This window comes from Haliotis asinina, chromosome 2 (genome assembly GCF_037392515.1).
Source record: "Haliotis asinina isolate JCU_RB_2024 chromosome 2, JCU_Hal_asi_v2, whole genome shotgun sequence".
NCBI classification, from domain to species: Eukaryota; Metazoa; Mollusca; class Gastropoda; order Lepetellida; family Haliotidae; genus Haliotis; species Haliotis asinina.
The window spans coordinates 13430838-13453723 of NC_090281.1; the positions used below are offsets into that span (position 1 = coordinate 13430838).

Consider the following 22886-nt stretch of genomic DNA (forward strand, 5'->3'; position numbering starts at 1 on the left):
CGAACAGCCGAGACAAAGTTGATGTTTGACATCTCAGTGTTGAGAAATCGTCAGCTATGTCTGAACTCTTGATAAAAAGAAGATACAGACAATCGAATGTTTCCGATGTGTGCATGCTTTGTAAGAACACAACATTAATAACATTCTCTGCTCTCCTGTTTAATGGTGTTATCTCGACCTGTAGCTCAGGTCAAGCTGAATGTACTGTAGCTTGTAAGCAGGGTACATTGAAAATAAAAGATTAGTGCACTCCATCAATCAGAAAACGACATTAATGTGTGAGCTAAGATAAATACAACTGCTATCTCATAAACGCTACAGGGATAAATTAATTTGGATATCTGATCGACCATCTTTTCAGGCACTAACCCTAAATTATTGACATAACAGCCAAAAAGTCTAAACTGTACTGCACATAAAGATTCCTGGCACATGCAAGGGACACAATTCTGTACTGTAACCGGCAGCATGTTAGATATTTGTGCCATTTGCTTGTACATTTAAAACTCAGGTTAATCAGAACCACAATGTAATATTTACGATGCCCTATTGTCGACATCAGGGATGTGTCAAGGCCCACTGGAAATGCCAGTACCAATGTTCGCACTGGAATTAAACATTCCCTGTCCATTGCTATAGCTATTGCTGCAGCTGGGTACAGGTGCATTCTATTGCCCTGACAACAGATCTAACACAGACATAGAATTTTTAATGCTCAGTTTTATATCACTGTAGCAAATGTTTGTTGAAATATATCTGTATCAGCAAAATATAAATTAAAAAAAAATAGCATTCGTAGTACACCCGTTTACGAAAAGTAAGTGGTCCACCACAATGTTCACTTGGACAAAACTCTTGTTTCTAAAGCAGAAATGGAAAGTTGGATACCATTATACAAAATTATTATCCTCTTTCAGATTACAGATTACAGATTTCAGATTAAATATATTGCGTCAGTTGACTGTTCACTGCATGGGATATATCTTCATGTTGTTAAAACTAAAAATAATCTCTCCCTGTGAACCATTTAATTTTCAACCTTTACATGCAGTAATTGTTTTCAAGTGAATCTTCAAGGTGAACACTTTGTCACAAAAGTGACAGAGCCAAAGAGCAAATATTTACTGTTTAAATTGTGGGGATCAATGAGTCTGCAAATCACATTTTGTAATAAATAATATCAAAACCTGTGTGAATGTGTTGGTTTGACATCCATTTTTTTTACTATCAAATCATGTTCACTAAGAAGTCATCATGAAAACTTGACAGATACTGACCTGAAAGTTACAAGGAATAAACTACAGAACTTATTTTATGGTTTTAGTAGTTTAATGTAAAAGAAGTTGGTAGAAACTGGCAATTTATGTCAATGTGAATTTTGCCTGAACTATCGCAATAGTTATCGTAATAGTAGCTTGGAATTGTTTATCAACATTGCAAAAGTAACATGCAATAGTCTATAGATATAACAATAGTTCCTTAGACCCCAATAATCACCCCTTTGTTTATTTGTTAATGTTGTTTTACCAGAATGTCTTATCAACAACTATCTGGCATCAGATACACCATCATACTGCCATTAATCACAGAGGCGGTCAAGAACACAGCACCTTCCTATCATTTTGATCATTGAGCCATGATAGCGGTCAAACATTGCTAACTTGACAGCAATAACGATGAAAACAAAGATATATTCATGCCTATATACATACACAATGTGTGATGACAAATACTAAAGGGGTATCTCATGGTCCACTTCAGGTATTCAAACATAATTTGTTGTCTGACTGGTAATATGTGTAAAATTCTTCAACCTGACCTCCATCTGAGCTACGTGATTGGATTACAGTTAATTGATCTATTGCTTGTGTGTTGCTAAACGTCTTAGAACCGACTTAATAAACCGTGGAATGACAAGAATGTGGCTTATAAGATCTTTATGATATGACACCACACAAACATTTCCTCTATCTGTCTCTACATCATAGCCAGGATCATATTTAACATACAGCGTGTTTCCTTGCGGCTTATCTGATCTGTACATGAATGGAACATGATCACCACTGGTAACTGTTCCGCAAAATCACCATTTGTATTTTCAGGAGGTTTGCTGATTGATCCATGAAGCATGTTCCAGCTAGACTTGCCAAGACCTGAACTGACATTAATCAACGTGTAATTATGGGATCAAAGACAGCGTGTCAGAATCAAGCCTTTTGTGTTGTTTACCCTCACATTCCTCATACTGCAAGTTAAATCATTGTGGCCTATGAAGTGAGACCAGGCAATGCAGTGAAGAATATTATGAAGAATATGCCTATCCTTGGACATAAAGAAACACTATATAAAACACAATGTGCACAATGTTCCCTATTGTCATGCCACAAAAGCTTTTGTACCTGTTGTCTTTTCACTGAAGCTGTTGTTTCCTATTGTCTTGTCACTGAAGCTATTGTCACTTAATGTCTTGTCACTGAAGCTATTGTTAGGCATTGTCTTGTCACTGACGCTATTGTCACCTATTGTTTTGTCATGGACACTGTTGTTAGGTATTGTCCTATCACAGAAGCTATTGTTTCATATTGTCTTGTCACTGAAGCAATTGTTCCCATTGTCTTGTCACTGAAGCTATTGTTAGGCATTGTCTTGTCACTCATGTTATTGTCACTGATTGTTTTGTCATAGACTCTGTTGTTAGGTATTGTCTTATTACAGAAGCTATTGTTCCATATTCTCTTGTCACTGAAGCTATTGTTCCCATTGCCTTGTCACTGAAGCTATTGTCACTTTACTGTCTTGTCACTGAAGCTATTGTTAGGCATTGTCTTGTCACTGAAGCTATTGTTAGGCATTGTCTTGTCACTGACGCTATTGTCACCGACTGTTTTGTCATGGACACTGTTGTTAGGTATTGTCTTATCACAGAAGCTATTGTGTCATATTGTCTTGTCACTGAAGCTATTACTGTTCAGTTCAGCTCAACCTGTTAAGAGGGCTAGGATAAGCCCCGATTCTTCATAAAATAAGCTCAAGAAGTTGCAATCCATTAAATTTAATTTCCTGTATTACTACACCAACTTCTAAATGCCTTTGAAGAATCACATTGAAGCTATTGAAAACTATTGAAACTATTGTATATAACTGAAGTTTATTGTCTTGCCATACATCTTTATAATGCACATTGTTCTAATGATAAATTTTAATTTGCAATAAGAAAAGCAATAAATACAGGTGAATTAGAGATTGTATTCTATTTTTAGCATTCACACTTAGGAATCTGATTCCCAAAAGATATGAAAATAATACTCACTAGACAAAGGTCGATTCCTGACATCATTATCCTCAGCGTGTTGTTTCACACCAAAGGTAGATAACTCTGCATTTTCTCTTTCACCAAGTCCATCAGATTCTGCGGTGTAGCAAGAGGGCAGATTTTCCGATGTTAACACTGAAGAACCACCTCCATTATGGAACTCTGATATCTCGGACTGTACAGACACTGATTCCATATCAATAGCACTATCGGCCTGTGACGCTGGACTCTGCAATGGCGACATCACAGTCAGTTGTGTTATCTGATCATCTTGGAGACATGAAGCTTCGGCAATATCTGATCTTTTCCTGAATTTACTGTTGAAAACATAATCAGAATTCCTTTCCCGTTCACTTTTATCCTGATTTTCAAATATCCTTCGGCACAACAAATTAAGTGAAGGATCCTTCTTGGATGTATGTCCATTCTGAATGTTTGTCAAGATCTGCAAATTTCCCTCACTACTTCTTCTGTTCTGTTTGAATTCACACTTCCTGTCGCCATGATCAACCCCATTCCACCTCACATGACCATTCTCTCGTGCAGTTGAGCTTCCATCTTTACCAGAGAATGGAGACTGGTGGTACAACAACTCATTCAATCTTTCTGCATTGCTCTTGAGTCTTTCTTTCAGAGCATCTGACTTAGAATTCTGAAACTTGTCTATTGCAGGACTAGTATTCCGTCTTTGGTAAGGACTATTCCAGCCTGACACTGGTAACTCAACACCATTAACTTTTCCCTGGACTTCATCCATTCTGCTTGTATTACCCATAATGCACTCAGAGCGACGTCTGCTCCGGACATCTCGAATGGTAGATTTGTCATCTTTATTATCAAAGTGAACCACTGGACTGTGGTTAGTTGGATTCTTGGAAAGTTTCAGCGCCTCTTGTCTTGCTTTTCGTTCTTTCCTACGAGTGTAGATCTGGGGAAAGCGTACCTCCAGTTCCCGAAGGACATCCTGATCTGTAGCTCCCGATTCTCTACTGTCTGCATCTAGGCGCAGCATGCTTGACCATGTTCAGTCTGGAACACAGAACAAATTATTGTAAGTCTCAAATTAAACCTACTTTCGAGATCACAATCTGTTTCACTCCAGAACCAATTAATACATATTTGTGACAATATGATGTCATTTTCCAGAAAAACAAAAGGGTCCAGGTGTTTTTTCCAGGCAAGTTTTGCAAGTGTCACAGTATTTCAGACTCTAAGACAATACAATCACACTCTATCATGAAATGAAGATCCTCATGTTTACTTTGTTTTGACAAACAAGATCAAATTGTGAATTTACACTATGTTTCATGCACTAAGCCTGAGTGGAGCTGCATCTTAGCGAAATTTGCAATATTAAAAATTCCACACATTTACTATATTTACTGTATTTTCCAATTAAATTTGGAATGGAAGCCTAAAACACACCCATGTCACAAGATGTGCTAACAAACCATGGTTAAATCCATGATTCAAACCTTGGACTTGTGGATTCCAGCAAAGCCGAGTGTTAAAACCATGCACAGCTAACTGTTTCATCTTAGAACAGAAACCAGACACTACCATCATAATTGTACAGAATGCTGTCAAGTCAAGCTTCAGATGACAAATATTGACTCGATGCCAGACTTCAATATGGTCTGAATATGTAGGCACTGATTAATCACAGAGTGGATAATACTGATCAATAACGACATGGGACAGAAGTATCTGAAACTATAAGTGATTTATACATGGAAGAAGAACAGTGATGAATGGATGCACACTGGAGAAGTTAGCAACATTATGCAAAGGCCTGCTGAAAAATATTCTTGTTTTTCATAAATAAACATTCAAAACTTTTGGTTGGTTTTCATGTATTGGGTAAATATGCATTGTTATTTTGCTATAGCGTAAACGTAAATATTTAGCTGGTTCTTTTCATACGCTGGCATATATTTCACTTCCTATGTTTCGACTTTTCTACAGCGTATTTACTACACAAATATGCAGCTTGTCTTGAGCTCTGCATGGGTGAATTCAACTTTGGCAACTGAGGTACTGTGGCCTACATTTAACAAGTCAGTGAACCTGACAACTCAACACAATTAGTCATTTCTTACAAGCATGAGTTGCTGAAGACATTCTTATTGCTGAAGAATGAGGACTATTTTTTCCATCTCACACCCCCTGAACCACATTATTTTCCCAGCTGCCAAGCCCTACCTGCAATATAGTCTGTCTCACTGTCCCTGAGACCCATGAAGGTTTGGGGTAGAATAGGGCCTTCAGCAACCCATGCTTGTCATAAAAGGAAACTATGCTTGTCATACAAGGCAAGTAACGGGATCGGGTGGTCAGACTCATTGACTTGGTTGGCACATGTTATTGGTTCCCAATTGCGCAGATGGATGCTCATGCTGTTGATCACAAGATTGTCTGGTCCAGGCTCAATTATTTAAAGACTGCCACCATATAGCTGGAATGTTGCTCAGTGCAGCATAAAACTAAACTCACTCACTCACTCACTCACTCACAATCCCTGAACCACATTATTTTCCCTTCTGACTTCTCCCTGCAATGCTAAAGCCCTAAATGAAGCCAATCTAGATTTTCCAAGGTTCTCAATCTCCTTCCTCACTGGAACTCCTTTTCAATTTGTAAGAAATTGTTCCTTTCTTACAAAATTAAATAGATTCAGAGACTCAGTGTTAGGAACGAAGGGTAAACCAAAGATGGTTTGGAAGCTGGAATCTTGTGCAAACCCAAAAGCAGTTATGTAACAGTGAGTTCAGCCAAACATGGTAACACTAAACAACCCCACCTTGCCTTTGTCATAGTACATGGGTGGTGATGTTTGATTAGGTGACTGAGAAACATGAAATCAAACTAATGTGTAACATTGTTGAAACTTATAACAAAGATGACTACAAGCTTCAGTTGCAAGTGCATTCAACCAGTAAATTCCCTTAGCACCACTACACTACTCCAAATAGTCAGTGAATGTTGATTTGTGTTGTAGTAAGCAATATTCCTACAACAGCCCATGCTCTGAGTCACGCTATCTCTAGCAACAGCAGGAAGGACAATCCCACTTCTAGGGCATGATGACACCCAGTCATCTACTTTGTTGTTTAACAGTGATATTCCAGCTATAAGTCTGTAAACAATCAAAACCAGACAATCCAGTGATTGACATCATGAGCATCGATCCATGCAATCAGAGAGTGAGTCTAGTTTTACGCCACACTCAGCAATAGTCCAGTTATACTGTGGTGGTCTGTAAATAATCAAGCCTGGACGAGACAATCCTGTGATCAACATCATGAGCATCAATCTGCGTATTTGGGAACAGATGAATAGTGTCAATCAAGTCAGTGAGACTGACCACCCAATCTTGTTAGGTGCCTTTCACGATGAGCACAGGTTGGTGAAACACAATTATCTAAGTAGTGCACACTCTGCCTCAACGTAGGTTACTAAAAGTGGTCTGGAGACCAAACATATGGACGAATCGCACAAATGCACCATGCATCACAGGTCACCAAGAAGCATGCTTTTTCACATGTGGGCAGACCCTATGCTCTTGACCACGTGGGACACTGTCGAATCGGTCAGTGCTGTGTACAGGTTTGTTTGAGTTAGGTGACTGTTCATCATGACTGTACCATTAGCTTGTCTAGGTAAGATGTAGCTAGATAGTTAAATAGAATTTAAACAGATAGTTCATCAAATTAGAAGTAGCATATAGTTAGCTGTAACAGAGCAGCAATCTTGGAATACTAACAGATAGCATAGATAGTAGAATTTAAAGGTTTCACATGAAGTTTCTTTCCCCATTATAAGAGATTCAAATGTAGTTTCCCTTTTTTGTTGATTAGATTATTTCATCCATTTATAGCCAAGAGAATCATGTTTAGTTCTGCAAGTAGCACACTTCGACACAGAACATTTCAATTCCACTGCGCAACGAAGTGAGTGAGTGAACCTTGCTGATCTCAACCTGTCCTGACTAAACACATTTAGCATTAATTTCCAAAAACTACCAACACAAATGCTAACATTTGAAAAGAAATTACACAAATTAAAAAAATTCACATCTTATGTATACTGAACAGCAAAACAAACGAAAGTGTTTTCTTGTCAAGCTTTTAAATAGAACACATAAACATGGACGCACATGGATTTCATTTTTTTAAAAATTCTGTTTCTTCTGCTGGTCAGTACATTTTGTATACCCACAGTTTGAATTGGCAATCCTACAACCATACTTATCACAACATAGGAACAAATTCTATTTATAACCAAAGTCAAATATTCACACTAGATTTATAGGTCCATAAACACATACAATATTATTGACATCAGTCCTTAGTTGTCATGTTATATATTTAATCTGATAAATATTACAGGGAAAAATGTTGCCTCAATAGATTGTCCCTGCATGAAAACTATGCTCACCAGACATTTCAGTTGTCATGTAAACATGTGTCAATAAGTGTGTGTGTGTGTGTGTGTGTGTGTGTGTATGTGTGTGTGTGTGTGTGTGTGTGTGTGTGTGTGTGTGTGTTTGTCTGTTTCTATGTCTGTAAGTAAGTTTACGTGTCTGCCTCTGTGTTTGTTTGTCTGTCTCCATGAGTCTTTATGTGTCTACCTCTGTCGTTGTGTATGTCTGTGTATCAGCCTATGTGTGTTTCTGTGCCTGTCTCTGTGTGTGTTTGTGTCTCTGTATGTGTTTGTATCTGTCTCTGAGTTTGTGTGTCTGTCTCTGAGTTTGTGTGTCTGTCTCTGTGTATGTGTCTGTCTCTGTGTGTGTTTGTGTGTCTGTCTATATGTGTGTTTGTTTCTGTCTCTGTGTGTGCTTGTGTCTCTCTCTATGTGTGGTTGTTTGTCTTTGCTTGTGTCTGTCTCTCTGTGTGCATCTCTTTCTCAATGTGTTTGCATGTGTATCTGTGTGTGACTGTCTCTGTGTATGTGTGTATGTCTGTGTATGTGTGTGTTTATGTGTCTGTGTGTTTATGTGTTTCTCCGTGTGTGTTTGTGTCTCTGTGTGTTTGTGTCTGTCTCTGTTTATCTGTGTGTGTGTGTGTTTGTGTCTGTCTCTGTTTATCTTTGTGTGTTTGTGTCTGTCTCTGTTTATCTCTGTGTGTTTGTGTGTCTGTGTGGGTCTTTGCCTCTGCATGTTTGTCTTCCCTGCTTGTGTCCCTCTGTGTTTGTGTGAGTCTCTGTGCCTGTGTGTCTCCACCTCAGTGTGTGCTTGTTTATCTGTGTCAGTGTGCCACTGTTTCAATATAAATACTTAGAAAGAACATACAAAGGAACTTTAGGAACAGCAAGTTCTTAATGTCAAGCATCAGGCAGGGCAACAACAAGTACTGTTCTTGTTTAAATGTCTGGCTATGGGTCCATGGGCCTTCCATTCTCTGACATTACAACCACTACACCATGGCAGTCCCATTTGTGGTGGCCAACATGGGCATTCCAAAACTCTTAATACTACTTCTGCATACAAAGCAAGCTGATAAAACTGAAAACATGTTACCATTTATCATATGCCATAAAATGAAACAAAATGACTCTTTCTGTGACAACTCATGCAGTTAAAAACCAACATCTCCCAGATGGGAAGCTTTGCATTAATAATCAATATATAACAGAATGAAATAAATGGTATGGCATGCACAGCTTAGGAAACATTCTCAAGGGGTTAGCTAGCAAACTACTAACAATAAATACCTCATTTGTACTCCGTCTAACGGACAAACAAATCATTATAGTCCAACATCCTTGCCAAACCAAAATGGTATAAATAGGAAAATAGCAGTTGTCCAGAAAACAGTATTCACTTGGGCTGTCATGGTAACAAATCAATAATACCTTGTGTCAACATATTTACAATTCATAACATTCAGTTTCCTCACAACTTATATCCTGTTAAGCTACAATGACAAAGCTAATGACAGACAACAATAATATTTAAGTGAATTGAATGTGACTGTAACAGTATATAGAGATCATGCATTATGTGAGTTATGTTTTAGGGAACTTTTTGCAATATTCCAGCAATATCACAGTGGTGAACTCACATCAAAGAAATGATAAAGAAGACAGCTGACAATGTAATATGAAACAGGGGGTTCTGTTTTAACAGAGCTTCTCCTTCTTTTAACACAATCAATTCACATTCAAGGTAATTATGGCCTAATGCAGAACTCATGATTTCTTTATGGAGACTGAGCAGCGTTGATCCACCATAAATGTCTGTACCATGTTAGTTCAAACTAAAAGTACAGTGTTCTGTTACAGTCCACTTGACTTCATTTGAGACCGATGAATTGCTCATTAACACAAAACCCTGTAATTACAACAAGACCAAATTCAGGACAGTCACATGAAATCAACAGACCAACACTGATAATTTGTCTCATATGTTTGGACAGCCAAATAAAAAATTGTTGCTTTACAAACGATCATTACTTTGTCGTCATCTTTTGCCATTGTTTATAAGGGAGGGACCACTTGCTGGTACAACAGCCAGGAAATCAACTATTTCATTTTCACATGAGCAGCTCGCACACCTGTCCAATGACCCAAATTATTTAATATGACTGTCAAATTTGGTTTTGTTGCAATTAATAGATTTTTTCAAATGACACTTAGCTTTTGATTGTTGGAATATTTCTGACACAAATGGATGGAGACATAAATATTAAAGTAGTGTACACTCAGCAGACTTTACATAAATCCACTATGCTGTTGCTATCTGTTGATTAACTCCACTTAGAGCTTATCTGGTTAATCATATGCTTGTCTCAAAGATTATGCCATGCATGTTTATGTTTCAACTGTAACACAGTGAAATTGTGAATGGTTCATTAGATCAGTTCCTTACAAGATACCCAACTATTTCAATCATTGCTGTAATTCTAGAACTAATACAGCAAATAATCAAGTCCGAACCAGACAAACCAGTGATCAACAAAATTAGCCCCAGCCTACGCAGTTGGGATACGATGACACTTATCAACTAAGTCAGCAAGCCTGACCAAACTACCATGAAACAAGTTCTCTAGATTTATATTTTCCCAACTCCTGAATCCTAATATATTGCTTGAAGTGGAAACAATTAATAAAGAATTTGTGCATGAATTATTATTCCATGATAACTTTACAAGGCTTGTCTGTGCCATATCATGGGTTTCATCAGTGACGGTAAACATCTCTAACATGCATCACCTTGGGATTTCTACCTACATTAAGCAGCCATCAGCAGACAACTGGAATGGTGTTCAGATCATCATTAAACCCAGCCCACCCAGTCATTCATTCATCCACTCATTCCCTTATTTCACAAACATTTTGGTTGGCTGCACACAAAGTTCAGCAAACTTTTATGAGTTTCTTAATTACTAATTACAATTTGGCATAATTAACAGCCCACCGAATATCTCTTCTATTCTCCCCTATCAAAGACTCACGAAACAAACGACAGAATGGTTCTACTTAGTGACTATAATCCCATGAACATGGAACTCAACGCTGTTGTCAGAAATCTTTGGCACCTACTAGGTGGCTCAGACATATGTCAGGACACTTTCCACTCACCACACATTGCCGCTTATTGCAAAAATAAAACACCAAAGGATCACCTGGTCAGAGCCAACCTGACCTATCCAAGACAACTACCACAAATTAGCGGACAGATTGTCAGTTTTGTCAACCACATGTGTGACAAAGTGAATTGCAAAATCTGCAAAATACTAAGCGACAGTGACACTTTCACAAGCTCCGTCACTGAACAGGCCTTCAATAAACGAAACTACACTTGTTACTCTCACAATGTAGTATACATTCTTACTTGCAAACGTTGCAAGAAACATTATCTAGCCTCATGTAAGAATGTCGAGTTTTGATTGGTCCACGTGACTTTGATAAAATACCATGTACCTCCATCACGATCAGTGAGCGGGAGTATAAAAGTCGTGTACTCCCGCTACGAAAGTCATATCACCCTGCTACACCTCGGTGACAACGCGAGGCAAGAAAAGCATGCATCGACAAGCATTTAGTAATGTGCGGTGCACTGAGGTCAAACGATCAGCTGGTGTCAACATGGCAGCAAGTCGATTCGTTGCATATTGTTTCATTTTGATTTAGTGAAAACATTCAGCTAGATAAATGCGCTATCACATCGTCACACGAAGTAGAGCAATAACAGGTCTGTGATGCCATACAACAATGTCAAACCACTGGTTTATCATTTCACTAAAATATACTTGATATGTAATTACAACAGTATTTTTTCCTCCTTGAATTGTCTCACTTGTAGTCATTTCCCAAATGAATGCATAATTTATATGAGATAAAAACAAGCTGAAGTTGTGTCAGTATCTTTTAATACCTCACAAGAAACCTAACACCCAGATCAAGTTTGTTTAAGAGGTAACAGGGTCAGATAACTCAAAGTAAGGGTGAACCAATACAGTACTTCCAGTATTTTGCATTCAGCAACCCAACTATGTGTGTCGTAAGAAGCGACTAGCGGGATCAGGTGGTCAGGCACACTGACTTGGCTGACACATGTCATCGGTTCCTAGTTGCGCAGATCGATGCTCATGTTGCTCATCACTAGATTGTCCAGACTCAATTACTTACAGATGTATTGTTCAGTCCTAATGTGCATCATAAAAAGCTGTTGATCACTGGACTGTCCAGTCATGACTCAATTGTTTGCAGTTGAACTTCGCCATATATCTGGAATATTACTGAGTGTGGCATTCAACAACTATCACACTTGTTGAAGGAGGTGACTGATGGCATGCAACATGTTCAAAAGATCAGTCACTGGATTGTCTTGTCCATTTAGCATTTATGGGCCATCATTCACAGAATCTCTGGACAAGAACAAATATTATCTGTGAAGATTCATGACAAACATTAACCTGATTTCTTTGCGTGGCATTCAGAAGTTGCTGTGATGAACAATGAGGAGAGTTCAATGAATAAACAACATCTTTAACATACTATGAGCGACTTTAAGGTGTAGCAATTAACACCATTATGAGCAAGTCACAGTAACAGTAACTATATGGAAAAGTTGCTCTTGTCATATAAAAGAAGTTGTATCTACATAGAGCTCTCCTTAACCTCCATTAAACCTTCTATAACACAACTAATCCCAACTCCTAACAACCACCAATAACAACAATTGAAATATCAATGATGAAATTTGCTCTTGTCAAAACTGAACCAAACAGTGTGACTGTGTGAAACAGCAATCTTCAGCCTACCTGAGACAATCTGTTCCATCACACAATCACCATATTATCATCAATAACACTGAGTTTATGACCCAATATTACTTCCTCAGGGTCAACTCTGTCAACCTGACGTTCAGGTGGTGTTTGAGGAGCCTGAATTATATATGACTGTCACAACCTGATGTGTGACACTCGTCGTATCACTATCACTGATGTAGGTCAACTTCATTGGTTAAACTAGGGCAAAATGTGTTTGGATTACTGGGTGAGTGAGTGGGTGGGCTGGCTTTGGTTGAGCTGGGGGATGGACAAATTGAATGACTATATAATGTCATATAATTTTGGTATCTAACAAGCAAAAGCGAGTTTGAAACCAACACCATTCACAAGTTTCATAAATATGGTATTACTCAGGACATAGTTCAGTATTTTATTTATTACTCACCCAACATAAGCAAAATAATATCAAGCAAAGTGCTTCTTTCCTTTCCCATAAGTCAAGCAAGGTCTAATACTACTGTGACAGAGGTAGTAGCATTGTGATGTCATATCTGTAAATCACTGTGAAGTCATATGTATGGTATCAAGCGATGATATTACACAATATGTAATAACCTTGTAAAATTATTAAACAGTAACGTCTTCAACCAGTAAGTAATAAATAAACATAATTTCTATGCTCCTTAGCTGCCACAGAACCACTAGATGTTGAAAGCAGCACCTGCCCACATCCTGTCAATAAGGTGTCCCAGTGTCACATAATTCAATGGACTCAAACTGGACTATTAGCAAAGTCAGCGAACCAACCCTACAGACCTATATGACAATTCCCTCGAAGTTTTACATTTTAAACCTAATACTGAAGTAATGCCAATCAATGATAAAGATACCATAGGCAATTCATATGCTAGAAACTTAACGTGAAGTTCAAGAGAGTAAATAAGATTCATCAGAAGATGACATATCCCCCCAGCCTCCCCATATTTGAAAGGACAAATCATCGGACAGTTACTTTGTGTTTTTAGACCATGTCTGAATTGTTTCCATGGAATTCATGAAAAATATAAATGCCATATATCTGTAATCAGAAAAAGTCACCATTTCAATATCTATCTCATATATCTGTCAAGATATGAAATGGTTTTCAAGTTGGGCTCCGAAAACGAAGTCCACAACATGTTCATGGAACCAAGAAAATAACAAATCACAAAAAAACTGTAAATACCAAAAGGCACCAAGGTCTGCCACACATATCTACCAAGTTTTACTGACAGATATTTAGAAGTTTTTGAGTTCTGCTCCAGAACCGAAACAGTCTGAAACATTACCATGGAAACCCAGAAAATAATAAATCACAAAAACCTGTAAGTAGCAAAAGGCACCACTTTAGGTTCCGACTGATATATCTACCTATTTTTTCAGAAAAAAAATGAACAAGTTTTTAGTTCTGCTCCAGAAACGAAGCCCATCCCTCCATTTTGAGACTCAGTCCGAAATGTTTCCATAGAAACTGAGAAAATAATAAATCACAAAAACCTGTAAATACTAAAAGGCACCACTTTGGGATCAGCCACACACATCAGCCAAGTTACACTGACAGATATTAAGAAGTTTTTGAGTTCTGCTCCGGAAACGAAACACACCTCTCCCTTTTGAGACTAAGTCCAAAACGTTTCCATGGAAACTCAGAAAATAATAAATCACAAAAACCTGTAAATAGCAAAAGGCACCACTTTGGGGTCTGCTACAGATATCTATCAAGTTTTGCAGAAAAATATTGAACGTTTTTTGAGTTATGCTCTGGAAATGAAGCCCACCCCACCATTAAACTAACACCAATATGTTCCATGGAAATACAAATAAAAATAATTCCAAAACTGTGTCAATAGCAAAAGGAACAAATATAGGTTGAGATTACTATATCTATCAAGTTTGGTCTAAAATATTGAACGGTTTCTGAGTTATGCTCCGGAAACAAAATGATTATGGACGGACGGACGGACAAGATGTCGACTATATCCCCCCCCTATTACATGGCAGGGGGATAAAAAGTCTGATGTGGCATTGGGGGCACTTGAGCTTTACAACAATGAAGCAAATTCAGAAATCTACCATTGGTATTACTTCCAAACTCTTGCAAAGGTTAATCAATTACCCCTCAGGAATTATACATGGAGGAGTAGGAGTGAAGGCTATAATTGGTTTTGATTGGTTAATAATATAGCGGCCTTTCCAATTCCATGACATGAGATGTCCTTTGTTTAACTCATATGAATTATCTTAACGTGATATTTGAATTAGTTGATTTTGCAAGTGTAAAATATTTCTCTACATAAACAAATAGGATGTATGTTGATGTAGATATGAACCATGGTAACTGTAGTATCTACATATGTATAGAGTCACGTGGACTTGAGAAAACCAAAGTGAGTAGAAGTGGAGAGGAACAGAGTTGTGTGGAGTGAAGCATGACAGGGAGTAGTGGAGTGGCCTGGGAAATAAGAGCAGAGTGGAGTGGCTTGGAGTGGAGTGGAGTAGAGTGAGAGAAACTGTGGGGACAAGGAGTGGAAAGTGAGCTGAGGTGAGGAGCGTTCTGTGGGGCAGTGAATGAGTTTAGTTTTACGCAGCACTCAGTAATATTATAGCTATATGGCAGCCGTCTATAAACAATTGAGTCTGCACCAACCAACCTAGTGATCAACAACATGAGCATCAACCTAAACCATGATGATGACATAAGTCAACCAAGTCTCACCAACCAATTCTTTAAGTCGCCTAAGTGGAGCAGAATACAGACGTGGAATTGAGCATTTGGAGTGAGTGGTCATGATTAGTTTTATGCCCCTTTTAGCAATATTCCAGCCACATGAAGGAGAACACAAGAAATGGGCTTCCTACATTATACCCATGTAGGGAAATCAAACCCGGGTCTTTGATGTGTCGAGCAGATACTTTAATCACAAAACTACCCCTGACCGCCCCTTGAGAGATTGGACTGAAGAAGGGCAGAGAGGAAAGGTGAGGTGGTAAGGCAAGACAAGGTGAGGTGAACACTTCTTCATACTAATTGAAAAATCACCTGTTTGAGGTTAGGTTAGGTGAGGTCAGTGAGATGAGGAGAGCACCGTCAAGCTAACTTAAAAACCAACTTGTCTTCAGCGTAGGTAATACAAAGTACTACCTTTTAATAAATTCTGGGCATGACTCAACAGGTAATAAAACTAAGCCTTTCATCTCTCTCCATGTAAACCCTCTGCCAAGTAAATGATTAAAGTGGTCATTCGACAATGAATTGTTACCATGACAATGTCCAATATACAATATACACCGACATCATAACTCCACCATTTTCATGATTGATGGGTCCGATCACGTAGAGAAATTCTACACAAAATATTATCATGTTACTTACACAACAAATTATTGATTTATACTGCAATCAGTTGTTAGGCTATTGTTACCTGTTCTTGGTATCCCTTGGACATAATGGAATGTCGTTATGTAGCATGATCACAAATCTTCAGAATTCAGAAACTATTTATTTAGTTTCAAACACTCAGATCAATAGTCTGATATCATTTATTAAAAAGGCAGTAACAAACCATAAATAGACTACCCATTTCAGCAGAAAAATTAATTTATTTCATATCCATTCATCTTGAACAAACCTATGAATAGAGGAAGCAATATAGAGATTTGGGGGGGTGTTGGGGATGGGGGTGCTGGATTTAGGAATAAAGAAAAACATGTCTATTTTTTCATACGGCATTTAAATACAAAGGGTTCATGGTAACAGCCGATTTGATGGTACTTCCACAGAAACTACACATTAAACATGCAGTGTAAATTGCCACGTCTTTCAGTAGTTTTCCTTATGGGAATTTGAATGCATGACATTTCCCCAGCCATTAATGACTGTAGAAATGGTTCCCTGAAATCATGAAAATGAAGACTAACAGCCAGTATCATTGTGAGATGTATATAATGTCTATCATTCTACCCCACCCACCAGCACAAACTACCCCCACCCCAACATTGTGCCACCCTGAACCTCAACCACTAGTGAGTGTCAACGACTGTTTATGAGTGGGAGGTGTTAGTATTTCATCAGCCACCACACCACTCTGTGTATCTTGCCATCTTACTGTAACTTTGAAAGAGGCAGTACTTCATGGGAGATGAAGTATGCCCAGAGTATGTGGTCGTGAGCAGCAGTCTAATCTTGTTTGTGTACACAAACAAGTCAATAATCTGCTCGTTATATAAAAAAAACTTGTTAATTGTGGTAAGCAACCTCTGTCACAGGGAAAGCTCAGTGTCTGGTTTATTGACACCTATATGTCTGCCTGCCTGTCTGCTAAAGACAATATGCTATACACAGCTTCAATCATTGACCACATGCGATTTGAACTTAACACCTATCAGGCTATATGCCATAAACAAAACAAATTGATTTATGACTCGTGCACCTGAGTCCTTTCTCTGCCACATTATGTAATTGGGCAGGTGCGATACTTGTACACATGACATGTTGTTATGTCTGTGGGTTGCAAACAAACTACATCCATTTTTCTCGGATGACTGGGTCTGACGGAAACTTGTGCAAACTCTTGCCAGTTTCAAGTCTTGCTTTGTACTTGGACGAATGACAGTTTCCAGCCACGCATTAGTTCACCATCTCTACTGAGATGATTTTGGATTGGATCGAATGCAAATTCAGAGAACATGTATTTGCAAAAGCCAACATCTCTACATACATTCTTTACGGATAACAACTTCTTCTAGTTTATATGATTTTTTCAGACAACTGTATATGAACCCACACTGAAATGACGCATCAAGTACAATAAAAAAAGTAGTTACCCATAAAGAACCTTACTTTCTTGTGACTCGCCATACTTCTAAAATGCCCATCAAACAGATCATCTTTCAGTACACACAATGAGCCCTCAGCACATCAACAAATGAACCGACCAATCGGAAGCCGTCGTTACACTTAAGTGTGCACCAACCCGCTATAACTGGATTCAGAGGTCTCCGGAGGTCTTTGTTTCGAGGGAAGTAAGCCCAAGTACAAAATATTGCACTTCTGAATCGCGATTGTATGCTTATAATTTAGTTTATTTGTTTTTTACAAGCAGCAATGTACATTATGTGTCATGAATAAGTAATGATTGTGTTTTAATTATGTTTGATTTTTGGTTGCATGTGAACTTTAACAATAAATGTGTGGCAAGAGCAATGACAAGGTCAGCTGACAGGTAAAATCATTCAGAACAGGACAAGTATCTTAAAATATACAGTCCTTCAACTATGTCATCCTGGTTCTGACCACACGATTAACCTAACACCACATAGTCACCTTGAAACCATTCAACTATTGAGTGACTTGAAATATTAATTTCCCATTTGCAGGATAAACGAATCGTTGACACTTATAAAGGAAGCCTGTAATCTTGCATAAGCTATAGGCTCTATCCTTGTCATATCAAGTTTGCAGGTAAATGGATTATAGTTATCCACTTTGGTAATTGGACTAAACAATCATGGTGGACACCGACAGTAAATACTGTTCTCATTATCATACACAGTCTACAATTCATTGCACAGATGAGTTAGATGATGGCATGGAATAGTATGAATGCTATATAAACCCTCACATTAGAGGTACACAGACCCTCACTTTAGAGGAACGCTGACCTTCACTTTAGAGGTACGCTGACCTTCACTTTAGAGGTACATAGACATTCATTTTAGAGGTACACAGACATTCATTTTAGAGTTAAATATTTAACCTTCACTTTCAGGTCTACAGGCATCTCTTCAGGAGTGAGTGAGTTGAGTTTTGTACTGCTTTCAGCAATATTCCAGCAGTATCACAGCAAGGGACACGCGAAATGGGCATGACAAATTGTGCCCATTGGGTGAATTGAATCCAGGTCTTCAGACAGACAAGCAGACACTTTAACCATTGGAATCAAAGTCAAGCATCAACAACACATGCAAAGCTAAGGCAATTGTTCACAGGAAAAGATGGAATTATATGTCAGAAGTTGAAATTGGGAACTGATCTGAAATAATTTTTGACACAGCTGCATTAGACTTCGTCCTTTATATGTTTACCATATATATAACTTGATGAAGTCCTGTAAAGCACTCAAACTGAAAGAGTGAGTGAGTTTAGGTTTACACCACATTCATACACATTTCAGCTATAGCAGCAGTCTGTAAATAATCAAGTTTGGACCAGACAATCTAATGATGAACAGTATGAGCATCGACCTGCGCAACTGGGGGACCAATTACACGTGTGAACCCAGTCAGTGGGCCTAAGCACCAATACTGTGAGTCGACCCTTACTACAAGCTTGGTCATTTTAACCAATATTTTCACAGATCACTCAAACTGAGGTCACAATACTACTGCAGTGACAAGGAAGAATATAACTGTAAACCTTCCCACTACTTATGGCCGAAAGGTCTTGACATTTTAGTTACAACCAAGGCTTTGAAATTGTAAAGAAAAGCTTTATGATTTAATCTGGCACACCAACAATGAGACAGTATTTGCAATTTTGAAAGATTCATGAACGCAATTCAAATACTTACACTATCACATTTTCACTTTCATGAAAGTGTTTAGTATTGTTAAGTGCTCTTGCAATGAATAGTTCAGATGTAGATAGGACAGATTTCAATACCCTACAGCTGCCATTCATGCCTACATAATGTATATATGCCAAACATAATATGATATATAAAACTCTGCAATGTCATACATTTTCAGCAAATCTGTGGCAAAGAATCACAAATAATTGAAAATGAAATACACCAGCATGTGTCAACATCCAGTGTGAGTGAATACTTGCAATCGGGGTAGTGGGGCAGGCTTGTGGGTAAAGCATTTGCTCATCCCGCAAGGACCAAGGGTCAATTCCCAACATGGGTGGCATGTGTGAAGCCTGTTTGTGGTGTCCCATGCCGTGATACTGAAAGACTATTGCTAAAAACAGTATCAAAATCCAAACTCACTCACAATATCTTGTGAAAAAAAACCAAAATGACCGACAGAAAGAATTATCAGAAGCCCCATGTTGCCCATAAATGGGGGCAGTCATGTTTAAAGCATGTCATCAAAACAATCAGAAGTCAAAGGAACATGATAAAAATGTTCAGAAAGGTTAGAGGATTTATGTACATACAACAGTGTAAGGAAAACTCAAACTCCATATAAGGCCACACCAATTTTGGGGGGGAAAATTAGTTACTGGTATTATGTTTTTCTTTTTCTTGAAAAAATATGACCAGTGGATCTGTAAAACAAAAAATAAAATTGCTCTGGCCTAAGCTTCTGGCAACAAAGACAGGTAAGCATTCCACCCAGCCTGACCAGAATGTTGACAAAATGACACCCAGTCAACTGAGTCAAAGAGTCCTATCACCTGATCAATTTAGCCATCTCCGGCAGCAGAGGTTATGTGAAATCCTCAAGAGTCTTATGTAAGTTGAACACTATATCAATGTTTCAGACTATTCAGGATCACAGTACCATGACTTTCTGTCAGGAAAGCTTTTGCAATGAAATCTCGTCAGGTTGCACCCCACGGAAGCAGTTTGTTTATCCGTTTTCTTCAAGACTATTGTATTGCAACCAAGGAAGTGCTTGAGAAACTAGAATATTATTTCAACCTTAAAGAAAGTAATCTTATGTAAATGCCAGTCAAAGCTGAAAGTAATCAAAGAATGAAAAATATTGTAAATACCATTGCTTGTACAATGCAGAAGTGATGTAACTTGGTAAACACACCAAGCTCCTTTATGGACAACTTAAAACAAAGTGACCTGTAAATGTCCAGGTAAGAATATTGGTATTCAGTAACTATGCTTGTTGTAAGAAGCAACTAACGGGATGAGATGGTCAGGCTCGCTGACTTGTTTGACATATCACCGGTTCCCAGTTGTGCAGATCGATGTTCATGCTGTTCATTACTGGATTGTCTGGTCCAGGATCAATTGTTTACAGACCGCCACCATATAGCTGGAATATTGCTGAGTGCAGCGTAAAACGCACGCACGCACGCACGCATGCAGCGTAACATGCACGCACGCATGCAAAGAAATTTCAGTGCTAGGGATTAAGTATTGGAGAAAACACTAGAGAAGTGTATTCTCTAACATATATACCGTCAGAGATGGATAATTACAATGCAGATGATCATTTAATGAAGCTACATAACAATAACTGAAGCATAATAAATAAAACCAATTTAATGACAGTAACTACAAATAAATAATTCAACACCGCATCCTTCATCCCAGTGGCGGTGGGGTATAGCATCTGCCTACAAATTTGAGAGTTGCTCTTCCAATCTTGCTGGGGAAAACATTTGCACTTTGAACATAAGCTTTCAGTTGTTTTCAATTGATTTCAAACACTCATATCATTTGAATGTTGATGTTCATATGCACTTAGGAAAAGACAATTACAAGAAGTAAAACCTGGGAAGCGGTCTTATTAATGACAAGTAAAACCTGAAAAGAGGTGTTACATACAAAACAAAAACCTCAAATGCAGTTATTCTGGGAAAACAGGAGATGGCCTATTATATAGTGAGAAGCAAACTACAGGTTTATATATGCTAGGGTATGTCTGTTTGGGAATACTTGAAAGGAATATGTGCTAGAGAATTTCTGCTAGGCAGTATCTGGTGAATATCTGATGAATATATGATGAATATCTGCTTGAGATAATACGAATATACTAGTTGCCATAAGGAATAGCTGCTTGGAGCACATGTATATAAGTAGAATATATGCCAAGGATATATGGTATGGAATGTAAGTCAGAGAATACATTGCAGGAAATATATGACAGAAGTATGTGGTAGGAATTAGATGCTATTATGTATTTGGTATGGAAAACATGCATGAAGTATTCGGTAGGGAATATATAGTAGAAGTATATGGTAGGAAATATAGTAGAAGTATATGGTAGGGAATATAGTAGAAGTATATGGTAGGGAATATAGTAGAAGTATATGGTAGGGAATATAATAGAAGTATATGGTAGGGAATATAGTAGAAGTATATGGTAGGGAATATCATAAGTAGAAGTATATGGTAGGGAATATAGTAGAGGTATATAGAAGGAATATCGTAGAAGTATATGGTAGGGAATATACAGTAGAAGTAATTGATAGGGAATAAATTGCAGTAGCATATGGTAGGGAATATATGCCGGAGACAACATAGGAGGGAATATATGGCAAAAGTGAGTTAGTTATTAGTTTGTAGTTGTATGTCGCTTTCAGCACTATTCCCTCAATATCACAGCGAGGGACAACAGAAGTAGGTTTTACTCATTGTACCCATGTGGGGAATCGAACCCGGGTCTACCTAACCACTAGGCTACCCACCACCCCTATATGCTAAGAAGTATCCATATGGTGAGAAACATATGCCAGCTAACACAAGGTAGAGAATATACACAAAGGAATATACAACAGGAAGTGTCAATCCAAGTCACTACGGTATTGTTGTCCATTTAACCATGGCTTCCAGTCCATGTTTCATGGCATCTTTATCAGTATCTGTGTAACAAGTGGCAGTGAACATGCCTGAAGCTTTGTTCCTTCTAATAATTTCCTCCAACAGGGTCATGGGAGGCTGACAAGTAAGTGCTACTTTTCCTGTCACATCCAAATATCTAAGGCCTAGTGGATGTTAACAAGGAGCAAATCAATGTCTGGCAACATAGCTACCATGTTACATTGAAACATAGCATTTAGCAGATCTAATCTCCCAAGTGCTTTTTAAACAATTTATCCCATGAACTATTTAAGTCATGCAAGTTATTAACATGACACAAAAAAAAGGTAAGTGTGTTTGATTTAAACATTAGATATTTTGTTTGCATGATAGTGTGATATCTGGTAAAAGTGTCCCAGACATTTGAATGAGATTCTAGCATGCTTGTCACAGATAACTTCAAGAGTCAGGGAAATACTTTCAGGGAGGTCAAATTCTCTCATTAAGTGAAGGGCAACACAGACATGATTTGTGGTAAAGGCTAGCACTCCCATTCCTTCATCCTGTCTATTAACCTTCCTAACCCTCAGCTTGGGTTATCCGGGGTGTTATTTAAGATCAAGTATACTCTAGGTGGGTACAAATACATAAGTCATTTATGTACATACATCATAATAAATGAAACCCCCCATCTGTAAAACTACTTATTTCGACACTTAATTACCTTTACTCAACCTTTCTGACAACAGTGCACAATTCTCTCCCACAAACAAAATTTTGTACGCCATGACGTAATATGAGGTATGCCAA

At 38.1% G+C, this 22886-nt stretch overlaps 1 protein-coding gene across 1 annotated transcript in view; it reads right to left on the reverse strand.

Moving 5' to 3' along the window:
* Positions 1 to 22886, reverse strand: part of LOC137272283 (serine-rich adhesin for platelets-like) — a 74922-nt gene that overhangs the window by 35962 nt on the left and 16074 nt on the right. Inside the window, exon 2 of the mRNA XM_067804645.1 lies at positions 3311 to 4342. Within this exon, the coding sequence (XP_067660746.1) occupies positions 3311 to 4325 (1015 nt within the window). The 5' untranslated portion in view covers positions 4326 to 4342. The remainder of the gene's footprint in view (positions 1 to 3310; positions 4343 to 22886) is intronic.